This window comes from Pongo abelii, chromosome 5 (assembly GCF_028885655.2).
Source record: "Pongo abelii isolate AG06213 chromosome 5, NHGRI_mPonAbe1-v2.0_pri, whole genome shotgun sequence".
Taxonomy (NCBI): Eukaryota; Metazoa; Chordata; class Mammalia; order Primates; family Hominidae; genus Pongo; species Pongo abelii.
Window position 1 is genome coordinate 93,636,564 of NC_071990.2, and position 19,599 is coordinate 93,656,162.

The 19,599-nt window shown below is 41.0% G+C and overlaps 1 protein-coding gene across 1 annotated transcript; it reads left to right on the top strand.

Moving 5' to 3' along the window:
- Positions 1-2,078: 2,078 nt before the first annotated feature.
- Positions 2,079-5,489, top strand: LOC129059780 (endogenous retrovirus group 3 member 1 Env polyprotein-like). Its single transcript, XM_054557063.2, has 2 exons — positions 2,079-2,203; positions 2,740-5,489. Exon 2 carries the CDS (start codon positions 3,280-3,282, stop codon positions 4,093-4,095), a length of 816 nt encoding a protein of 271 aa, XP_054413038.1. The 5' UTR covers positions 2,079-2,203; positions 2,740-3,279; the 3' UTR covers positions 4,096-5,489.
- The last annotated feature ends 14,110 nt before the right edge of the window (positions 5,490-19,599 follow it).

Sequence of the window (19,599 nt, forward strand, 5' to 3'; positions counted from 1 at the left end):
AAAGCCTATGGAATTATAGTTCCTTGCCAGTCTCCATGATACACCCCCTTCCTGCCTGTCCCTAAGCCAGGGACCAAAGACTACCAACCAGTACAGGACTTGCGCTTGGTCAACCAAGCTACAGTGACTCTATACCCAACAGTTCCTAACCCTTACATGTTGCTAGGGCTGTTGCCAGCTGAGGACAGCTGGTTTACATGTCTGGACTTAAAAGATGCCTTCTTTAGCATCAGAATAGCTCCTGAGAGCTGAAGCTGTTTGCCTTTCAGTGGGAAGATCCAGAGTCAAGTGTCACTACTCAGTACACTTGGACTCGGCTTTCCCAAGGGTTCAAGAACTCCCCTACTATCTTCGGGGAGGCCCTGGGTCGAGACCTGCAAAAGTTTCCTGCTAAAGACCTAGGCTGCATCTTGCTTCGGTACGTGGACGACCTTCTGCTGGGACACTTCATGGCAATCAGGCCAGCAAAAGGGATGGACGCCATGCTTCAGCACCTGGAGGACTGTGGGTATAAGCTGTCAAAGAAGAAATCTCAGATCTACAGACAGCAGGTACGCTACCCGGGATTCACTATTCAGAAAGGGATGCGCAGCCTGGGGTCAAAAAGAAAGCAGGTCATCTGCAGCCTATTGGAACCTAAAACCAGAAGGCAAGTAAGGGAATTCCTAGGAGCTGTGGGGTTTTGCAGATTATGGATTCCAGACTTTGCAGTGCTAGCCAAACTTTTGTACGGGGTTACAAAGGGGGGTGACCGGGAGCCTTTTGAATGGGGGCCTCTACAACAGCAAGCCTTTTGTAAGTTCAAAGAAAAACTTATGTTGGCCCCAGTCCTAGGAATAACAGATTTGACAAAGCCATTTTCACTGTAAGTGTCAGAAAGAGAAAAAAATGGCAGTTGGAATTTTAACCCAGACTATGGGGCCCTGGCCAAGGCCAGTGGCCTATCTCTCAAAACAACTAGATGGGGTTTCCAAAGGCTGGCCTCCATGTCTGAGAGCCTTGATGGCAATGGCCCTGTTAGCACAAGAAGCAGATAAACTAACCATTGGGTAAAACCTGAATATAAAGGCCCCCCATGCTGTGGTAACTTTGATGAATACCAAAGGACATCATTGGCTAACAAATGCTAGATTAACCAAGTAACAAAGCTTGCTATGTGAAAATCCCCACATAACCGTTGAAGTCTGTAACATCTTAAATCCCGCCACCCTGCTCTCAGTATCAGAGAGCCTGGTCAAGCATAACTGTGTAGAGGTGTTGGACTCAGTTTATTCTAGCAGACCTGACCTTCAGAACCAGCCATGGGCATCAGTAGACTGGGAGTTATACGTGGACGGGAGCAGCTTCACCAACCCACAAGGAGAAAGATGTGCAGGATATGCGGTGGTAACTTCGGATGCTGTCATTGAAACCAAACTGTTGCCACAGGGCACTTCACCCCAGAAGGCTGAGCTCATTGCTTTAACTTGGGCTCTAGAACTCAGTGAAGGTAAGACTGTAAACATCTACACTGACTCTCGATATGCCTTTCTAACCCTCCAAGTGCATGGAGCATTATATAAGGAAAAGGGCCTGTTAAACTCTCGGGGGAAGGACATAAAATATCAACAAGAAATTCTACAATGACTAGAGGCAGTGTGGAAACCTCAGGTGGCAGTCGTACACTGCAGGGGACACCAGTGAGCCTCCACCTCAGTGGTCTTAGGAAACTCTCAAGCTGATTCAGAAGCTCGAAAAGCAGCATCTACCGCTTACCAGGCTTCGGTAGCAGCCTCCTTACTCCCTCAAACACCTGACCTGGTACCTACCTATTCTAAGGAAGAAAAAGACTTCTTCCACACAGAAGGGGGGCAAGCAATAAAAGGAGGATGGATCAGACTGCCAGATGGGAGAGTAGCTGTGCTGCAGTTGCTGGGAGCAACAATCATATTGGCCATGCACGAAAACACTCATCTAGGTCAAGACTTACTTGACAAATTGTTAGGCTGGTACTTTTACATCTCACACTTGCCAGCCCTTGCCAAAGCAGTAGCACAATGGTGCATTACTTGGTGACAGCATAATGCGAGGCAAGGCCTCACTGTTCCACCCAGCATACAAGCTTGTGGAGCGGCTCCTTTTGAGGATCTTCAGGTGGATTTCACAGAAATGCCAAAATGTGGAGGTAACAAGTATTTGCTGGTTCTTCGTATACCTACTCTGGGTGAGTGGAGTCTTATTCAACATGAACTGAAATGGCCTATGAGGTAACCCGTGGGCTTCTCCAAGATCTTACGCCTAGGTTTGGGATGCCCTTATGAATTGGCTCAGATAACTGGCCAGTGTTAGTGGCTGACTTGGTACAGAAGACAGCAAAGGCATTAGGAATCACTTGGAAGCTACATGCCGCCTATTGATCTCAGAGTCCCAGAAAGATGGAGCCAATGAATTGGACTATCAAAAATAGTTTAGGGAATGTATGTCAGGAAACAGGATTAAAGTGGATACCAGCCCTTCCTATGGTATTGTTTAAAATTAGATGCACTCCTTCTAAGAAAACAGGATACTCCCCTTATGAAATACTGTATCATAGGCCTCCTCCTATACTATGGGGGCTTCCAGGCACTCCCTGAGAGTTAGGTGAAATTGAATTACAGCAACAGCTACAGGCTTTAGGAAAAATTACACAAAAATTCTCAACTTGGGTAAATGAGAGGTGTCCCATGAGCTTATTCTCCCCAGTTCACCCTTTCTCTCCAGGTGATCACACATGGATCAAGGACTAGAACGTAGATCCTTTGCGGCCACGGTGGAAAGGACCTCAGACTGTCATCCTGACCACACCCACAGCTGTAAAGGTAGAAGTAATCCCAGCCTGGATCCACCACAGCTGTGTGAAACCTGCAGCTGCTGAAACCTGGGGGGCAAAACCAACCCCGGACAACCCCTGCAAAGTGACTCTGAGGAGGACGACAAGCCCTGTTCCAGTCACACCCAGAAGCTTACTGGTCTATGCATGGCTGAAGCATGAGGAGGATCATCATGGGACTCATTTTCCTTATAATTTGGACTTGTATAGTAAAAACATCCACTGGTTTTCCCTGCATGGAGGACTGCTCTCAGTGTACACATCAGGTTACCGAGGTAGGGCAACAAGTTAAAACAATCTTTCTGTCCTATAGTTACTATGAAAGCCTAGTAACTTTAAAAGGAACATATTTATGTAATGACACTCAGTACAATGTATGTAGCTCAGGAAATGACTGACCAGATGTGTGTTATGACCCCTCTGAGCCTCCCATGTCCACAGTTTTTGAAATAAGATTAAAGACTGAAGACTGGTGGGGACTCATAAATGATACAAGTAAAGTATTAGCCAGAACAGAAGAAAAAGGGATGCTCAAATGCATAACCTTGAAATTTGATGCCTGTGCTGTCATTAATAGCAATAAGTTAGGAAGGGGATGTGGCTCTTTTAGTTGGGAAAAAGGCCATATGACCAAAAATAAGTACATTTGTCATGAATTAGGACAGTGTGGAAATGAATGTGGATACTTGTCTTGTGTCATTTGGGCCACTTGGGTAAAAAATGAAAAGGATCCAGTCCACATTCAGAAAGGAAAAAATGGCCCTTCCTGTACCAAGGGACAATGTAGCCCCTTAGAGCTAGTAATAACCAATCCCCTTGATCTTCACTGGAAAAAAGGGAAGCGTGTGACCTTAGGAATTGATGGGGCCAGACTGGATCCTCGAGTAAATATCTTAATTCAAGGAGAAGTTTACAAACGCTCTCCTGAGCCAGTGTTTCAAACTTTCTATGATGAACTAAATGTGCCAGTACCAGAAATTCCAGGAAAAACAAGAAATTTGTTTCTGCAATTAGCCAAGCATGTAGCCCAGTCTCTCAATGTCACTTCATGTTATGTATGTGGAGGAACTGTAATGGGATATCAATGGCCATGGGAAGTCCGAGAATTAGTACCTAGAGACCCAGTTCCTGATGAATTCCCAGCTCAAAAGAATCACCCTGATAATTTCTGGGTCCTAAAAACCTCAATTATTGGACAATATTGTATAGCTAGAGAAGGAAAAGAAGTCACTCACCCTGTAGGATGACTTAGTTGTCTGGGACAGAAACTGTATAATGGTACCACAAAAGCAGTCACTTGGTGGAGTTCAACTCACACAGAGAGGATTCCATTTAGTAAATTCCCAAAGTTGCAAACCATGTGGACCCACCTGGAGTCCCACCAGGACTGGACAGCCCCCACTGGATTATACTGGATATGTGGGCATAGAGCTTATGCCAAATTACCCAACCAGTGGGCAGGTAGTTTTGTTATTGGCACTATTAAACCATCTTTCTTCCTGCTGCCTATAGAGACAGGTGAACTCCTGAGCTGCCCTGTCTATGCTTCTTGCAAAAAGAGAAGCATAGCTATAGGAAATTGGGAAGATGATGAATGGCCCCCTGAGAGAATCATACAATATTATGGGCCTGCTACTTGGGCATAAGACCACTCGTGGGGATACCAGACCCCCATTTACATGATCAACTGAATCATATGGTTACAAGCTGTCTTAGAAATAATCACTAATAAAACTGGCAGAGCCTTGACTATTCTGGCCTGGCAAGAAATTCAGATGAGAAATGCTATCTATCAAAATAGATTGGCTCTTGACTACTTGCTAGCAGCTGGAGGAGGAGTCTGTGGGAAATTTAACCTTACTAATTGCTGTCTACACATTGATGATCAAGGGCAAGTAGTTGAAGACATAGTTAGAGATATGACAAAACTGGCACATGTGCCCATGCAAGTGTGGCATGGATTTGATCCTGGGGCCATGTTTAGAAAATGGTTCCCAGTGCTAGGATTTAAAACTCTTCTAATAGGAGTTATAGTAATAAGAACCTGCTTACTGCTCCCTTGTTTGCTACCTGAACTTCTTCAAATGATAAAAAGATTCATCCCTACCTTAGTTCACCAAAATGCTTCAACACAAGTGTACTATATGAATCACTATCAGTCTGTCTTGCAAGAAGACATGGGTAGCAAGAATGAAAGTGAGAACTCCTACTATTGAGTGAGATTCTCAAAGTGGGGTGGAAATAAGGGAGGAGACCCCCCCTCATATTTTCTTATGCCCAATTTCCACCTCCAAAGAAAGAAGAAGTAAAAACTAAAAGGCAGAAATTAAATCCACAAGCAGACAGTCTGGCGACACACCCTGGGCCTGGTAATTAAAGATTGACCCCTGACCTAATCAGTTATTTGTATAAGTAAAGCACTGTGAAGATCCCTGTCTTGTTCTGTTCCATTCTAATTACCAGTGCATGCAGCCCCCAGTCATGTACCCCTTGCTTGTTCAATCGATCACGACCCTCTCACACAGACTCCCTTGGAATTGTGAGCCCTTAAAATGGACAGGAATTGCTTACTGAGGGAGCTCGGTTGTTGGAGTTGTGAGTCTTGCTGAAGCTTTCAGCCAAATAAAGCCCTTCCTTCTTTAACTCGGTGTCTGAGGGGTTTTGTCTGCGGCTTGTCCTGCTACAATGGAATTATTATTTTGTTGTAGGGTGGAGAGGGTTTTAATTCTATTATATCCTCCATGATTTAGCATGAGCTTAGAAGTTAGGCAATGCTTTACATCTGTCCTTGTTCATCTGGGTTCATTACTGAACCAATCTGAGAGTCAGTTACCTCATCATTTAAATAAGATAAGTATATGAACTGCTCAACACTTAGTAGGGATTCAGTATTGTTTATTTTCCTGCATCCTTCCTCTCAACTTTGTACTCATACTAAGAAAAAGTAACAGCAAGTGACAGAAGCCACAACAATAGAATCTTAGAAATAGAAAAATGTTTGTGCTTGGACCAATCTACATGCTGAATAGTTACAACTTCTTAGGCTCTCAGTAAATTGTGGTTCCTCAGGGAGCAGCCTAGGCTACTTAAGGTTAATCACTGGTGCTTAGAGTTAATTGTTATCAATCTGTTTTTCAAAGGCTGCTCTGCTGGAGTTTCCATACATAACAATCAGTTCTAACAGCAGCTCCAGGCCTAAATGAGTTCTTCTAATACTTTTCCCATAATCAATTTTCAAAAATATATCAAACGCAGTAAAAAATAGACCTCATCGTTAAACTCGTCATCTAGGTATGTAGTGTTTCACACATGAGAGTGCATCAGCATCACCTGGAGGGCTTGTTAAAACACATTGCTGGACCTCAACCTAAAAATTTCTGATTCAGCATGCCTGGAGTGGGAGCAAACCCAACTGCTACTGATGCTGCTGCTCCTGGAAAAGGAAAAAAGTTTTTAGGGTTTGTAGAATTTGTAAAGAAGCAAGGATGATAAGCTTATCTCTTTTGAGGGTTCTAACTTGACTAAAATTGACCAGCTTCTTTGTCATTACCAAGCATTCACTGCCACCCATGCACTGCTACTCACACAGCCCATCTCTTCTACAGCCTTTTCAACTCTTTCTACATGACTTATCAGGTTGCTTCTTTGCTCATGGAAGAATATGAATCGAAGTCATTTCTAAAGCAGAGGCATGTGCCCAGAAGCTCTCTTCTTCTCTGGACTGTCCAGTCTCAGAGCTTCATGGTCCCTTTGGCCATCTGCACCTTAAACTTTGGGGTTCATCACCTCTGATCCTGTAGTCTTAAACAGAGATGCATTTTTTCAGAGAGTGGAGGCATAACCACGATTGCCTTACTGTTACCCTCCACTTAACTAATTTTTTCCCTTTTCTTTGAGTATTTAAAATGGAAAATTTTTTCTCTGCCTCTTTGAGATGTAAATCTATAAGCCAGAAAGGTCTTTCTCAAGGACCTAGAAGCCATCCCTTTGAAATGCAGTCATTAAGAGAAACAGTGCCCCTATCTCCCTATCTTGGAGAGTAGGATCCTAACTTTGATAAGCACCAATTAGCAAGCAAAATGGCCATATCACATCAGCCAACCTCCCCACTAAGTTCTTCCAGGTACTTTTTCCTTTAGCTCACCCCAGCATTCAAAAGTTCTCTTGCCTTTTGTTTTAGCAGAGTTGAGCTCACTTTCTTTCTCAGATTGCAACAGACTTGACCCCTATCACAATAGTCTTGAATAAAGTCTTCCTTGCCTCTTAACTCTGTCCAGTGCAATTTTCCTTTGACAGGAGACTCTCCCTTTCTGACTTGGATGAATTCGTCCCTTCTCTGATTTATTGAACAAGCCTGTTTCTTGCTCTCAATTCTCACCCACATTTCTGTTCAGTTGTTCCTGAATTTGAGCTTGAGATGCTCAAGCCTTCATCCCAGCTACTAAATAAGGAGACAGATTCCATGGCACATTTTAGCATTTGGGGCCACAGCACCAGTCTCCTGATGGCATAATGAGATCACGGAATATCCCATAAATATTGCATGCTTTTTTGGCTGTCAGGGCCAGACCCTGGTGACACAAAGACAAATAATGTGGCCCCTTCTTCTGGTTGTAAAATATGTTTCCCTGGAGTGGTGGAGAATAATACTATACCCAAATGCTATGTCCAGGTAGACTAGCTGTTTGTAAGAGGAAGGTGACTACCTACTCTGAGTTCCCTGATAAACAGAAGGCAAAGAACAACTTGAGAAACTGGCTCAACACCACTTATCTGGATGGGAAGAGTGACTAAAGACTGAGAAAGTATCTACCTTCACTGGCAGCCAGTCATTGATTCTGTATGAGGCTTTCTGATTATTCCCTAATACTAAGGTGATCTTATAATTTATCAGCCTATTGTGACACTTTTGAGAACGATGGCATGCTACTAAACACACTGGGACAACACATATAAACAGAACTACCATGGACAAAATGGGATTTAGGATAATCTTATCTGATACCAACCATGAAGACATTTGTAATAATTAGTGATGAGGCAGGTGGTTCGTTTCTATCCCCACCAGTGCTCATACACTCACAGACAAACACAGAGCCATGAATAATGTAAACTCAGGTCTCATTTCAGGATAATGTAAACATTAGGAGGACACCCCTTACATATACCCTGAGGAACCCACAGCTTCAATCCCTGTGTGGCAAAGGTCCTACTAGGCTTTCTTTCTCATGCCTCCATATGTACATACCTCCTTTAATCTCTTTTGAACACTAAAAGCCGCACCTCCTCTTCAATCGCAGCCCCTCTGACCTATACTTTATTACTGATGGTGCAGAAAGGTAGTCTGGGCCCAGGAAAAACATCTAAAGAAGAATGAAAAGAAAATGGTGGAAGATTGGCCATTTCACATTGTCAGTTTAATTTCCTGCCTGTTTATCTTTGAGCATTACTTAAATGGAGTCTCTTTTCTAAACCTGAGTCACATTATAAATATCTCTCTTCTATCAGCTCAGCCTGGAAAAATCCTAACCTGAAGGAGGGAAAGAGGTTATCACCACCACCTACCCTCCCCACATTATTCTGAAATTTCCCTTGACTCTCAGAAGAGGTCAAAGCAGCACTGATACAAGCTCTGTGTTCCTCCCAGGGTATGTGCAAATATGAACTTATTAATTCTGTCCTCACTTTTGTTGAGCTGTAAAAACTACTTAATATATGGCTTTGTGTTCTTATTCAATGATTCAATTATCTTGCCTAGTGTAGACCACTAGAAGTGGATGTCATTTCATCCATTTTCCCAGCACCGAGTAATGGGCAGAGGGTCCTGAGTATTAGGACCTCTGAATAAATGGCTGATGTTCTTTCCTAAAAAGCTATTGAGACTGGCTCAGACAGTCAGAGTTTTACAAATCTGAGACTGGGAGAAAGTGCTTGCTTTGCAGAAGCCACTCAAAGCATGGGACTATATAGTGATCTGAGCAAATGTGCCAACATCAGTAAACCAGGACAAGAAGCTGTGTAGAGAGGAGGGCTGGGTAAAGCTCTCAGTACCCAGGCTACCATGACAGTTAATCTGAAGGCCATAGAAGTATAATCATGGGTTTAGTGGGCAAGTGAGCCAATAGTTCAGAGCAAATGCCAGAGGCTCGGATGTTCCTTACAGTTGGTTACCTAGGGGCTTCTGCCCAAGCCATGAAGATAAGCTCCTGCTTTCAAATGACGAGAGATACAGCAACAATATTGTCTGTTAAAATCATCAGAACTCTTCCCATTTCCTTCAGGATTAAGCCAGCAAACACCATAGCTCAGCACTCAGTTACATCATGTCCTAACCAAATTTTCTAGACTCTTGGTCCTTTCCCATGCATTCACTCAGTACTCCAAGAATGTTGGTCTACTCAAGTTTTTTTAAATACCCTACTTTTTTTTAATTGCCCTATGACTTTGTCTATGCAAAGCCTTAATTAACTTCCATGAATCTGAAAGCTTGCAATAGCTATTGCACTATTTTGTTTCCAAAATGTGTTGGCATCTATAAGGTCCTTGATAAGATGAATTCACTAAATCCATGAATGCTGCTGTTCCTTCCTGCACTGTGTATATTCTGAGCCCTGAATGGTCAAATCCATGTATGTTTCATCTTTGTTCAGGATTTCTGTTGCAGTTCTATCCCATGACACTGTAATTACTATTTGTAGAGCTACTTTTACTCCTGGACCTGGGAGATTTTGGGTGGAAGAGACAATGATTATTCTGTGTAATGGTTGATTTTGTGTGTCAACTTGACCAGGCCAAATATCTGGTTAAATATTTGTAGGTGTCAAGAGAAAACTTCCTCTTCAACCTTTGAAGATTCACTAAAAAATCAACACACAAAAGGCAGAGAAAAGGCATACAAATTATTTAATGTGTACATGGGGAGTATCACAAAGTGATAATTCCCCCACCCCCAACAGAGGTCAGAAGCTTATATATCATCCTGGCACCACAGGTTTTGTGGGGAGGAAGGAGAAAAGGAATTCTGTTGAGGGGCTTACTAGGGAGAATGAATGGATCGGGTAACAGAGACATTATCTGGTGAAAGTGTCTCTTCAGGTGTAGTTACAATCTTGGTCATACGGGGAGGGGAACAAAAAACAATTATTCTCCTTGGTTGGTCTGGATCTTAGGCAGATAAAGAAACTTCAGTTTCACAGATGGCAGGAGATGAGGAAGTCAGAGAACACTTGACGTTTTCTTCAGTATGTCAAAGCACCATATTTTGGGGTATCAGCCTGTAAGCCCCAACCAATGATTTATGGGTTTGTCTGTGAGAGGTGTTTTTTTTTTTTTTTTTCAGGAACATATTAACCAATTTATTATGCTTATATATCTTTTCATGTATGCACAAGAGCGATATATAATAAAAATATGCCTATGTTTAAAGAGCTAGTTAGTAGAAAATAAAAATTCTAGGGAATAAGAAAGCTTGTGTCATTTAATTGATAGCATTTTCTTACTGTCATAAAATAGTGATGTATCTTGTCCCGGCGCAGTGGCTGACAGTAATCCCAGCACTTTGGGAGGCTGAAGTGAGTGGATCACTTGAGCCCAGGGTTCCAGACCAGTCTGGCCAATATGGTGAAACCCCGTCTCTACTAAAAATACAAAAATTAGCCCGGCATGGAGGCGCTCAACTGCAATCTGAGCTACTCGGGAGGCTGAGACAGGAGAATCACTTGAATCCAAGAGGTGGAGGTTGCAGTGAGCCAAGATGGTGCCACCGCACTCCAGCCTGGGTGACAGAGTGAGACCCTGTCTCAAAAAAATAAAATAAATAAAATAATGATGTATCTTAAAGATGAAGTTATCGCAGATTTGATGGAATGCAATATACCCCACCCCCACTTTAAGGTTGCTCCATATTCTACCATGTGGTATATTCCTTTTTTTTTAATTTCTTTTTTTTCTTTATTATTATTATTATTATTATTATTATTATTATTATACTTTAGGCTCTATGGTACATGTGCGCAACATGCAGGTAAGTTACATATGTATACATGTGCCATGCTGGTGCGCTGTACCCACCAACTCGTCATCTAGCATTAGGTATATCTCCCAATGCTATCCCTCCCCACTCCCCTCACCCCACAACAGTCCCCAAAGTGTGATGTCCCCCTTCCTGTGTCCATGTGTTCTCATTGTTCAATTCCCACCTATGAGTGAGAATATGCGGTGTTTGGTTTTTTGTTCTTGCGATAGTTTACTGAGAATGATGATTTCCAATTTCATCCATGTCCCTACAAAGGACATGAACTCATCATTTTTGATGGCTGCATAGTATTCCATGGTGTATATGTGCCACATTTTCTTAATCCAGTCTATCATTGTTGGACATTTGGGTTGGTTCCAAGTCTTTGCTATTGTGAATAATGCTGCAATAAACATACGTGTGCATGTGTCTTTATAGCAGCATGATTTATAAACCTTTGGATATATACCCAGTAATGGGATGGCTGGGTCAAATGGAATTTCTAGTTCTAGATCCCTGAGGAATCGCCACACTGACTTCCACAAGGGTTGAACTAGTTTACAGTCCCACCAACAGTGTAAAAGTGTTCCTATTTCTCCACATCCTCTCCAGCACCTGTTGTTCCTGACTTTTTAATGATTGCCATTCTAACTGGTGTGAGATGGTATCTCATTGTGGTTTTGATTTGCATTTCTCTGATGGCCAGTGATGGTAAGCATTTTTTCATGTGTTTTTTGGCTGCATAAATGTCTTCTTTTGAGAAGTGTCTGTTCATGTCCTTCGCCCACTTTTTGATGGGGTTGTTTGTTTTTTTCTTGTAAATCTGTTGGAGTTCATTGTAGATTCTGAATATCAGCCCTTTGTCAGATGAGTAGGTTGCGAAAATTTTCTCCCATTTTGTAGGTTGCCTGTTCACTCTGATGGTAGTTTCCTTTGCTGTGCAGAAGCTCTTTAGTTTAATTAGATCCCATTTGTCAATTTTGGCTTTTGTTGCCATTGCTTTTGGTGTTTTAGACATGAAGTCCTTGCCCATGCCTATGTCCTGAATGGTAATGCCTAGGTTTTCTTCTAGGGTTTTTATGGTTTTAGGTCTAACATTTAAGTCTTTAATCCATCTTGAATTGATTTTTGTATAAGGTGTAAGGAAGGGATCCAGTTTCAGCTTTCTACATATGGCTAGCCAGTTTTCCCAGCACCATTTATTAAATAGGGAATCCTTTCCCCATTTCTTGTTTTTCTCAGGTTTGTCAAAGATCAGATACTTGTAGATATGTGGCATTATTTCTGATGGCTCTGTTCTGTTCCATTAATCTATATCTCTGTTTTGGTACCAGTACCATGCTGTTTTGGTTACTGTAGCCTTGTAGTATAGTTTGAAGTCAGGTAGTGTGATGCCTCCAGCTTTGTTCTTTTGGCTTAGGATTGACTTGGCAATGCGGGCTCTTTTTTGGTTCCATATGAACTTTAAAGTAGTTTTTTCCAATTCCCTGAAGAAAGTCATTGGTAACTTGATGGGGATGGCATTGAATCTGTAAATTACCTTGGGAAGGATGGCCATTTTCATGATATTGATTCTTCCTACCCATGAGCATGGAATGTTCTTCCATTTGTTTGTATCCTCTTTTATTTCATTGAGCAGTGGTTTGTAGTTCTCCTTGAAGAGGTCCTTCACATCCCTAGTAAGTTGGATTCCTGGGTATTTTATTCTCTTTGAAGCAATTGTGAATGGGAGTTCACTCATGATTTGGCTCTCTGTTTGTCTGTTATTGATGTATAAGAATGCTTGTGATTTTTGTACATTGATTTTGTATCCTGAGACTTTGCTGAAGTTGCTTATCAGCTTAAGGAGATTTTGGGCTGAGACAATGGGGTTTTCTAGATATACTATCATGTCATCTGCAAACAGGGACAATTTGACTTCCTCTTTTCCTAATTGAATACCCTTGATTTCCTTCTCTTGCCTAATTGCCCTGGCCAGAACTTCCAACACTATGTTGAATAGAAGTGGTGAGAGAGGGCATCCCTGTCTTGTGCCAGTTTTCAAAGGGAATGCTTCCAGTTTTTGCCCATTCAGTATGATATTGGCTGTGGGTTTGTCATAAATAGCTCTTATTATTACGAGATACATCCCATCAATACCTAATTTATTGAGAGTTTTTAGCATGAAGGGTTGTTGAATTTTGTCAAAGGCCTTTTCTGCATCTATTGAGATAATCATGTGGTTTTTGTCTTTGGTTCTGTTTATATGCTGGATTACATTTATTGATTTGTGTATATTGAACCAGACTTGCATCCCAGGGAAGAAGCCCACTTGATCATGGTGGATAAGCTGTTTGATGTGCTGCTGGATTCTGTTTGCCAGTATTTTATTGAGGATTTTTGCATCAATGTTCATCAAGGATATTGGTCTAAAATTCTCTTTTTTTGTTGTGTCTCTGCCAGGCTTTGGTATCAGGATGATGCTGGCCTCATCAAATGAGTTAGAGAGGATTCCCTCTTTTTCTATTGATTGGAATAGTTTCAGAAGGAATGGTACCAGCTCCTCCTTGTACCTCTGGTAGAATTCGGCTGTGAACCCATCTGGTCCTGGACTTTTTTTGGTTGGTAAGCTATTGATTATTGCCACAATTTCAGATACTGTTATTGGTCTATTCAGAGATTCAACTTCTTCCTGGTTTAGTCTTGGGAGGGTGTATGTGTTGAGGAATTTATCCATTTCTTCTAGATTTTCTAGTTTATTTGCATAGAGGTGTTTGTAATATTCTCTGATGGTAGTTTGTATTTCTGTGGGATTGGTGGTGATATCCCCTTTATCATTTTTTATTGCATCTATTTGATTCTTCTCTCTTTTTTTCTTTATTAATCTTGCTAGTGGTCTATCAATTTTGTTGATCCTTTCAAAAAACCAGCTCCTGGATTCATTAATTTTTTGAAGGGTTTTTTGTGTCTCTATTTCCTTCAGTTCTGCTCTGATTTGAGTTATTTCTTGCCTTCTGCTAGCTTTTGAATGTGTTTGCTCTTGCTTTTCTAGTTCTTTTAATTGTGATGTTAGGGTGTCAATTTTGGAACTTTCCTGCTTTCTCTTGTGGGCATTTAGGGCTATAAATTTCCCTCTACACACTGCTTTGAATGCATCCCAGAGATTCTGGTATGTTGTGTCTTGGTTCTCATTGGTTTCAAAGAACATCTTTATTTCTGCCTTCATTTCGTTATGTACCCAGTAGTCATTTAGGAGCAGGTTGTTCAGTTTCCATGTAGTTGAGCGGTTTTGAGTGAGATTCTTAATCCTGAGTTCTAGCTTGATTGCACTGTGATCTGAGAGATAGTTTGTTATAATTTCTGTTCTTTTACATTTATTGAGGAGAGCTTTACTTCCAAGGATATGGTCAATTTTGGTATAGGTGTGGTGTGGTGCTGAAAAAAATGTATATTCTGTTGATTTGGGGTGGAGAGTTCTGTAGATGTCTATTAGGTCTGCTTGGTGCAGAGCTGAGTTCAATTCCTGGGTATCCTTGTTGACTTTCTGTCTTGTTGATCTGTCTAATGTTGACAGTGGGGTGTTAAAGTGTCCCATTATTAATGTGTGGGAGTCTAAGTCTCTTTGTAGGTCACTCAGGACTTGCTTTATGAATCTGGGTGCTCCTGTATTGGGTGCATATATATTTAGGATAGTTAGCTCTTCTTGTTGAATTAATCCCTTTACCATTATGTAATGGCCTTCTTTGTCTCTTTTGATCTTTGTTGGTTTAAAGTCTGTTTTATCAGAGACTAGGATTGCAGCCCCTGCCTTTTTTGTTTTCCATTTGCTTGGTAGATCTTCCTCCATCCTTTTATTCTGAGCCTATGTGTGTCTCTGCACATGAGATTGGTTTCCTGAATACAGCACACTGATGGGTCTTGAGTCTTTATCCAATTTGCCAGTCTGTGTCTTTTAATTGGAGCATTTAGTCCATTTACATTTAAAGTTAATATTGTTATGTGTGAATCTGATCCTGTCATTATGATGTTAGCTGGTTATTTTGCTCGTTAGTTGATGCAGTCTCTTCCTAGTCTCGATGGTCTTTACATTTCAGTATGATTTTGCAGTGGCTGGTACCGGTTGTGCCTTTCCATGTTTAGTGCTTCCTTCAGGGGCTCTTTTAGGGCAGGCCTGGTGGTGACAAAATCTCTCAGCATTTGCTTGTCTGTAAAGTATTTTATTTCTCCTTCACTTATGAAGCTTAGTTTGGCAGGATATGAAATTCTGGGTTGAAAATTCTTTTCTTTAAGAATGTTGAATATTGACCCCCACTCTCTTCTGGCTTGTAGGGTTTCTGCCGAGAGATCTGCTGTTAGTCTGATGGGCTTCCCTTTGATGGTAACCCGACCTTTCTCTCTGGCTGCCCTTAACATTTTTTCCTTCATTTCAACTTTGGTGTATCTGACAATTATGTGTCTTGGAGTTGCTCTTCTCGAGGAGTATCTTTGTGGCATTCTCTGTATTTCCTGAATCTGAATGTTGGCCTGCCTTGCTGGATTGGGGAAGTTCTCCTGGATTATATCCTGCAGAGTGTTTTCCAACTTGTTTCCATTCTGCCCGTCACTTTCAGGTACACCAATCAGACGTAGATTTGGTCTTTTCACATAGTCCCACATTTCTTGGAGGCTTTGCTCATTTCTTTTTATTCTTTTTTCTCTAAACTTCCCTTCTCACTTCATTTCATTCATTTCATCTTCCAGGGCTGATACCCTTTCTTCCATGTGATCGCATCGGCTCCTGAGGCTTCTGCATTCTTCAAGTAATTCTCGAGCCTTGGTTTTCAGCTCCATCAGCTCCTTTAAGCACTTCTCTGTATTGGTTATTCTAGTTATACATTCTTCTAAATTTTTTTCAAAGTTTTCAACTTCTTTGCCTTTGGTTTGAATATCCTCCCATAGCTCGGAGTAATTTGATCGTCTGAAGCCTTCTCTCAGCTCGTCAAACTCATTCTCTGTCCAGCTTTGTTCCGTTGCTGGTAAGGAACTGTGTTCCTTTGGAGGAGGAGAGGTACTCTGCTTTTTAGAGTTTCCAGTTTTTCTGCTCTGTTTTTTCCCCATCTTTGTGGTTTTATCTACTTTTGGTCTTTGATGATGGTGATGTACAGATGGGTTTTTGGTGTGGATGTCCTTTCTGTTAGTTTTCCTTCTAACAGACAGGACCCTCAGCTGCAGGTCTGTTGGAGTACCTGGCCGGCCGTGTAAGGCGTCAGTCTGCCCCTGCTGGGGGGTGCCTCCCAGTTAGGCTGCTCGGGGGTCAGGGGTCAGGGACCCACTTGAGGAGGCAGTCAGCCCGTTCTCAGATCTCCAGCTGTGTGCTGGGAGAAGCACTGCTCTCCTCAAAGCTGTCAGACAGGGACATTTAAGTCTGCAGAGGTTACTGCTGTCTTTTTGTTTGTCTGTGCCCTGCCCCCAGAGGTGGAGCCTGCAGAGGCAGGCAGGCCTCCTTGAGCTGTGGTGGGCTCCATCCAGTTCAAGCTTCCCAGCTGCTTTGTTTACCTAAGCGAGCCTGGGCAATGGCGGGCTCCCCTCCCCCAGCCTCGCTGCCGACTTGCTGTTTGATCTCAGACTGCTGCGCTAGCAATCAGCGAGACTCCATGGGCGTAGGACCCTCTGAGCCAGGTGCGGGCTATACTCTCCTGGGGCACCGTTTCCTAAGCCCATCAGAAAAGCACAGTATTTGGGTGGGAGTGGCCTGATTTTCCAGGTGCCCTCTGTCACCCCTGGAAAGGGAACTCCCTGACCGCTTGCGCTTCCCCAGTGAGGCAATGCCTCGCCCCTGCTTCGGCTGGCGCATGGTGCACTCACCCACTGACCTGCGCCCACTGTCTGGCACTCCCTAGTGAGATGAACATGGTACCTCAGATGGAAATGCAGAAATCACCCGTCTTCTGCGTCGCTCGCGCTGGGAGCTGTAGACCGGAGCTGTTCCTATTCGGCCATCTTGGCTCCTCCCCCCGTGAGAGGTGTTTCTAAAAAGATTAGTGTTTGGACTGGTGAACAGAATAAAGCAGATGACCCTCCTTCATGTAGGTGGGCATCATCCATTCCATTGAGGGCCTGATTAGAACAAAATGATGGTGAAAAATTAAATGCACTCTCCTCATGACTGATGGAGCTGAAACATCGGTCTTCTTCTGCCCTTGGCACTGCCGGTTCTCAGGCCTTCAGAATAGGACTGAAATCTATAACATCAGCTCTCCAAATCTTAGACTTTTTAACCACACCACGGCTGTCCTGGGTGTCCAGCTTATAGACGGCAGATAGTGGGACTTCTAAGCCTCCATAATCATGTGAGTGCATTCCTTATAATAAATATTATGTATAATATTAATATGAATAATATTTATACCTTACTGGAAGAGTAGTGTGTGTGTGTGTGTGTGTGTGTGTGTGTGTGTGTGTGTGTGTGTGATTCTGTTTCTCTGGAGAACCCTGACTGATATACTCTGTAACCCAGGTACCTAGCACGTTACTGTTGCAAGGAAGGTGTTTTATAAAAATTAAATATTCACACCCATAGCTGATGTGGGTCCATGTTGCCTAAAAGAACTTAAATATAAAGCAAAAATACATTATAATATAAATTAGAATATATAAATATATAAAAAGTTAAAAATATAATCTAAAATAAATATTTAAATATAACATACATTTATTTTAAATTATTTAAGGAAGTTATAAGTTATAAAAGTATTAATTATTTTCAGATGAGTACCTACTGAAAAAGAAGAGTCCTCTTGGAAAACCACTTCGAGAAATGTAGTGGGTTCTAAGACTAGCTAAAGAAATAAAGAACAATACCTATAAAATCAAGGCAAAGGCGAGCAACAATTTAACAGATGAAATTCCTGGAAGAAAATCTGCTGTACTGAGAATAGTTGTTAGAATTAGGTAGTAGCAGCAGGTTCAAATTCTGTCTCCAGCATGCATTAGGTGTACTTATGAACAATTTACTTGAATTTTCTGAGCTTCAATATCTTTGACTGTGGAATGACATTAACACTATCTGTACTGATAGGTTGTTTTGAGAACTAAATAAGATAAGGACTCTACAAGGTACATAAATGAATGTCCAATAAATTTTAGATCTCATTCTCATATCTGATATTAAAATTAGGATATATATGAAGATTAGGATATCTTTAATGAAAAAATCAAACAGTAAAAAGTAATCAATAGATAAAATTGATGTTAGCTAGTACAGACAGAAAATTACCATATATTTCTTAAAGGAACAGTTTTTATCCCCAAACTCAATGCCAAATAGTTGATTTCTATTCTATTTTTAAAATAAAGCTAATAACCTCTTTCTCCTTAATTTATCTCTTGGAAAATCATACTAATCAATATCTATAAGTAAACACTTCCTGAGTTTTAAATTTACCAACACATTATAAATTATAATTTAAAAAGCTTTAGTTTTTATTTTTACACACTCAAAAAGATGTAATATGAGACTTTGTTAGGAAAAGCAGATCAGGAGCCCTAAGCATTTGGATATCTCACTTTGGTAATTTGGAACCGGCTTCCTCAAAGATGTGCTCTCTCCTCCCCCACTCCACTCCCAAGAGACTTACACTGAATGTAACTCCACCTCTGTTTCCCTTACCTTTGTGCTCTGCATACCCACCCTAAAGAAGTGAACATTAGATGCAACATCTCATCAAGAAAAGGCTGAAAATGTATCATCAATAATTATCTATCTATTAGAGAGATAAATTCTGATGCTTCTTTGAAGTCACATGTAAATGACATTTGAGCTTTTATAAATAGAAGCAACGCTTCTGAAACAATGCAAAAATAAAGCATAAGAAGAAGAAGCTGGTGTTGAGAAAACAGAAGGGAATCATTATTATTATTTAGTAAACTAAATTTAGACTAGGATGACACTCAAGATACATCCATTACCATATTTTCCATTAGCCACATGTCATCCTAAGCAATATCACACTGCTATTCCATTGCTAATTTTAGCTTCAGTAATATAAATTATTTCTTATGTTCAATTTACTTATTTGATATGACAATTTAAAAGAAAAGTATTCCTCTGAACTTAGTGTAAAAAATGGCATGCAATGTGCCTATTACTGGCAAAAGCAAGGGTCTGTTTCAATTCTCCCTGTCACCTCTGAGGTCGTTGTAACAGTTATTGCTTTCCCAGGTTTTGCATTTTGCTTCTTGTTTAAACCAGCACTGCTTTTTTTCTTTAAACTTGTTCAATTTACTCTGCACATATTTGAAAATCAGTGCGAATTAAGGTTTCTGTTAAGAAAAAAATAATTTGAAAAATGCTGACAGTATAAAACATATAAAATACCAGCTGTAATTATCTTTTGGTAGTTTAATTCCAGCACTTTGCTGAATACTCTTATTTTTAGGTGAAATAAAAGGAAGAAATGTTCACTTTTTAGATAGGTATTGCGTTCAGAAAAAAAGTATTGGGATTTTAATTTAATTCTCTATAAGAATAATTTGGGTAATGATTGTATTTATTAGAAATACAATTTTGGAGAAAAGACTTCACAATTTTAAATTTACAAAGTGGAGAATAGTTCAACAACCCTGAATATAACCAACTTTCTTTGTTAATAAGCAGTGCTTTATGAAAGGGGAAAAACTGTAGGACCAAACACATTTCTACTGTGAGGTTAAAAATATTGTCTTAATAATGTTGCTATTTTATTTAAAGATCTAAATTTCCAAAATATTTTATGAAAAT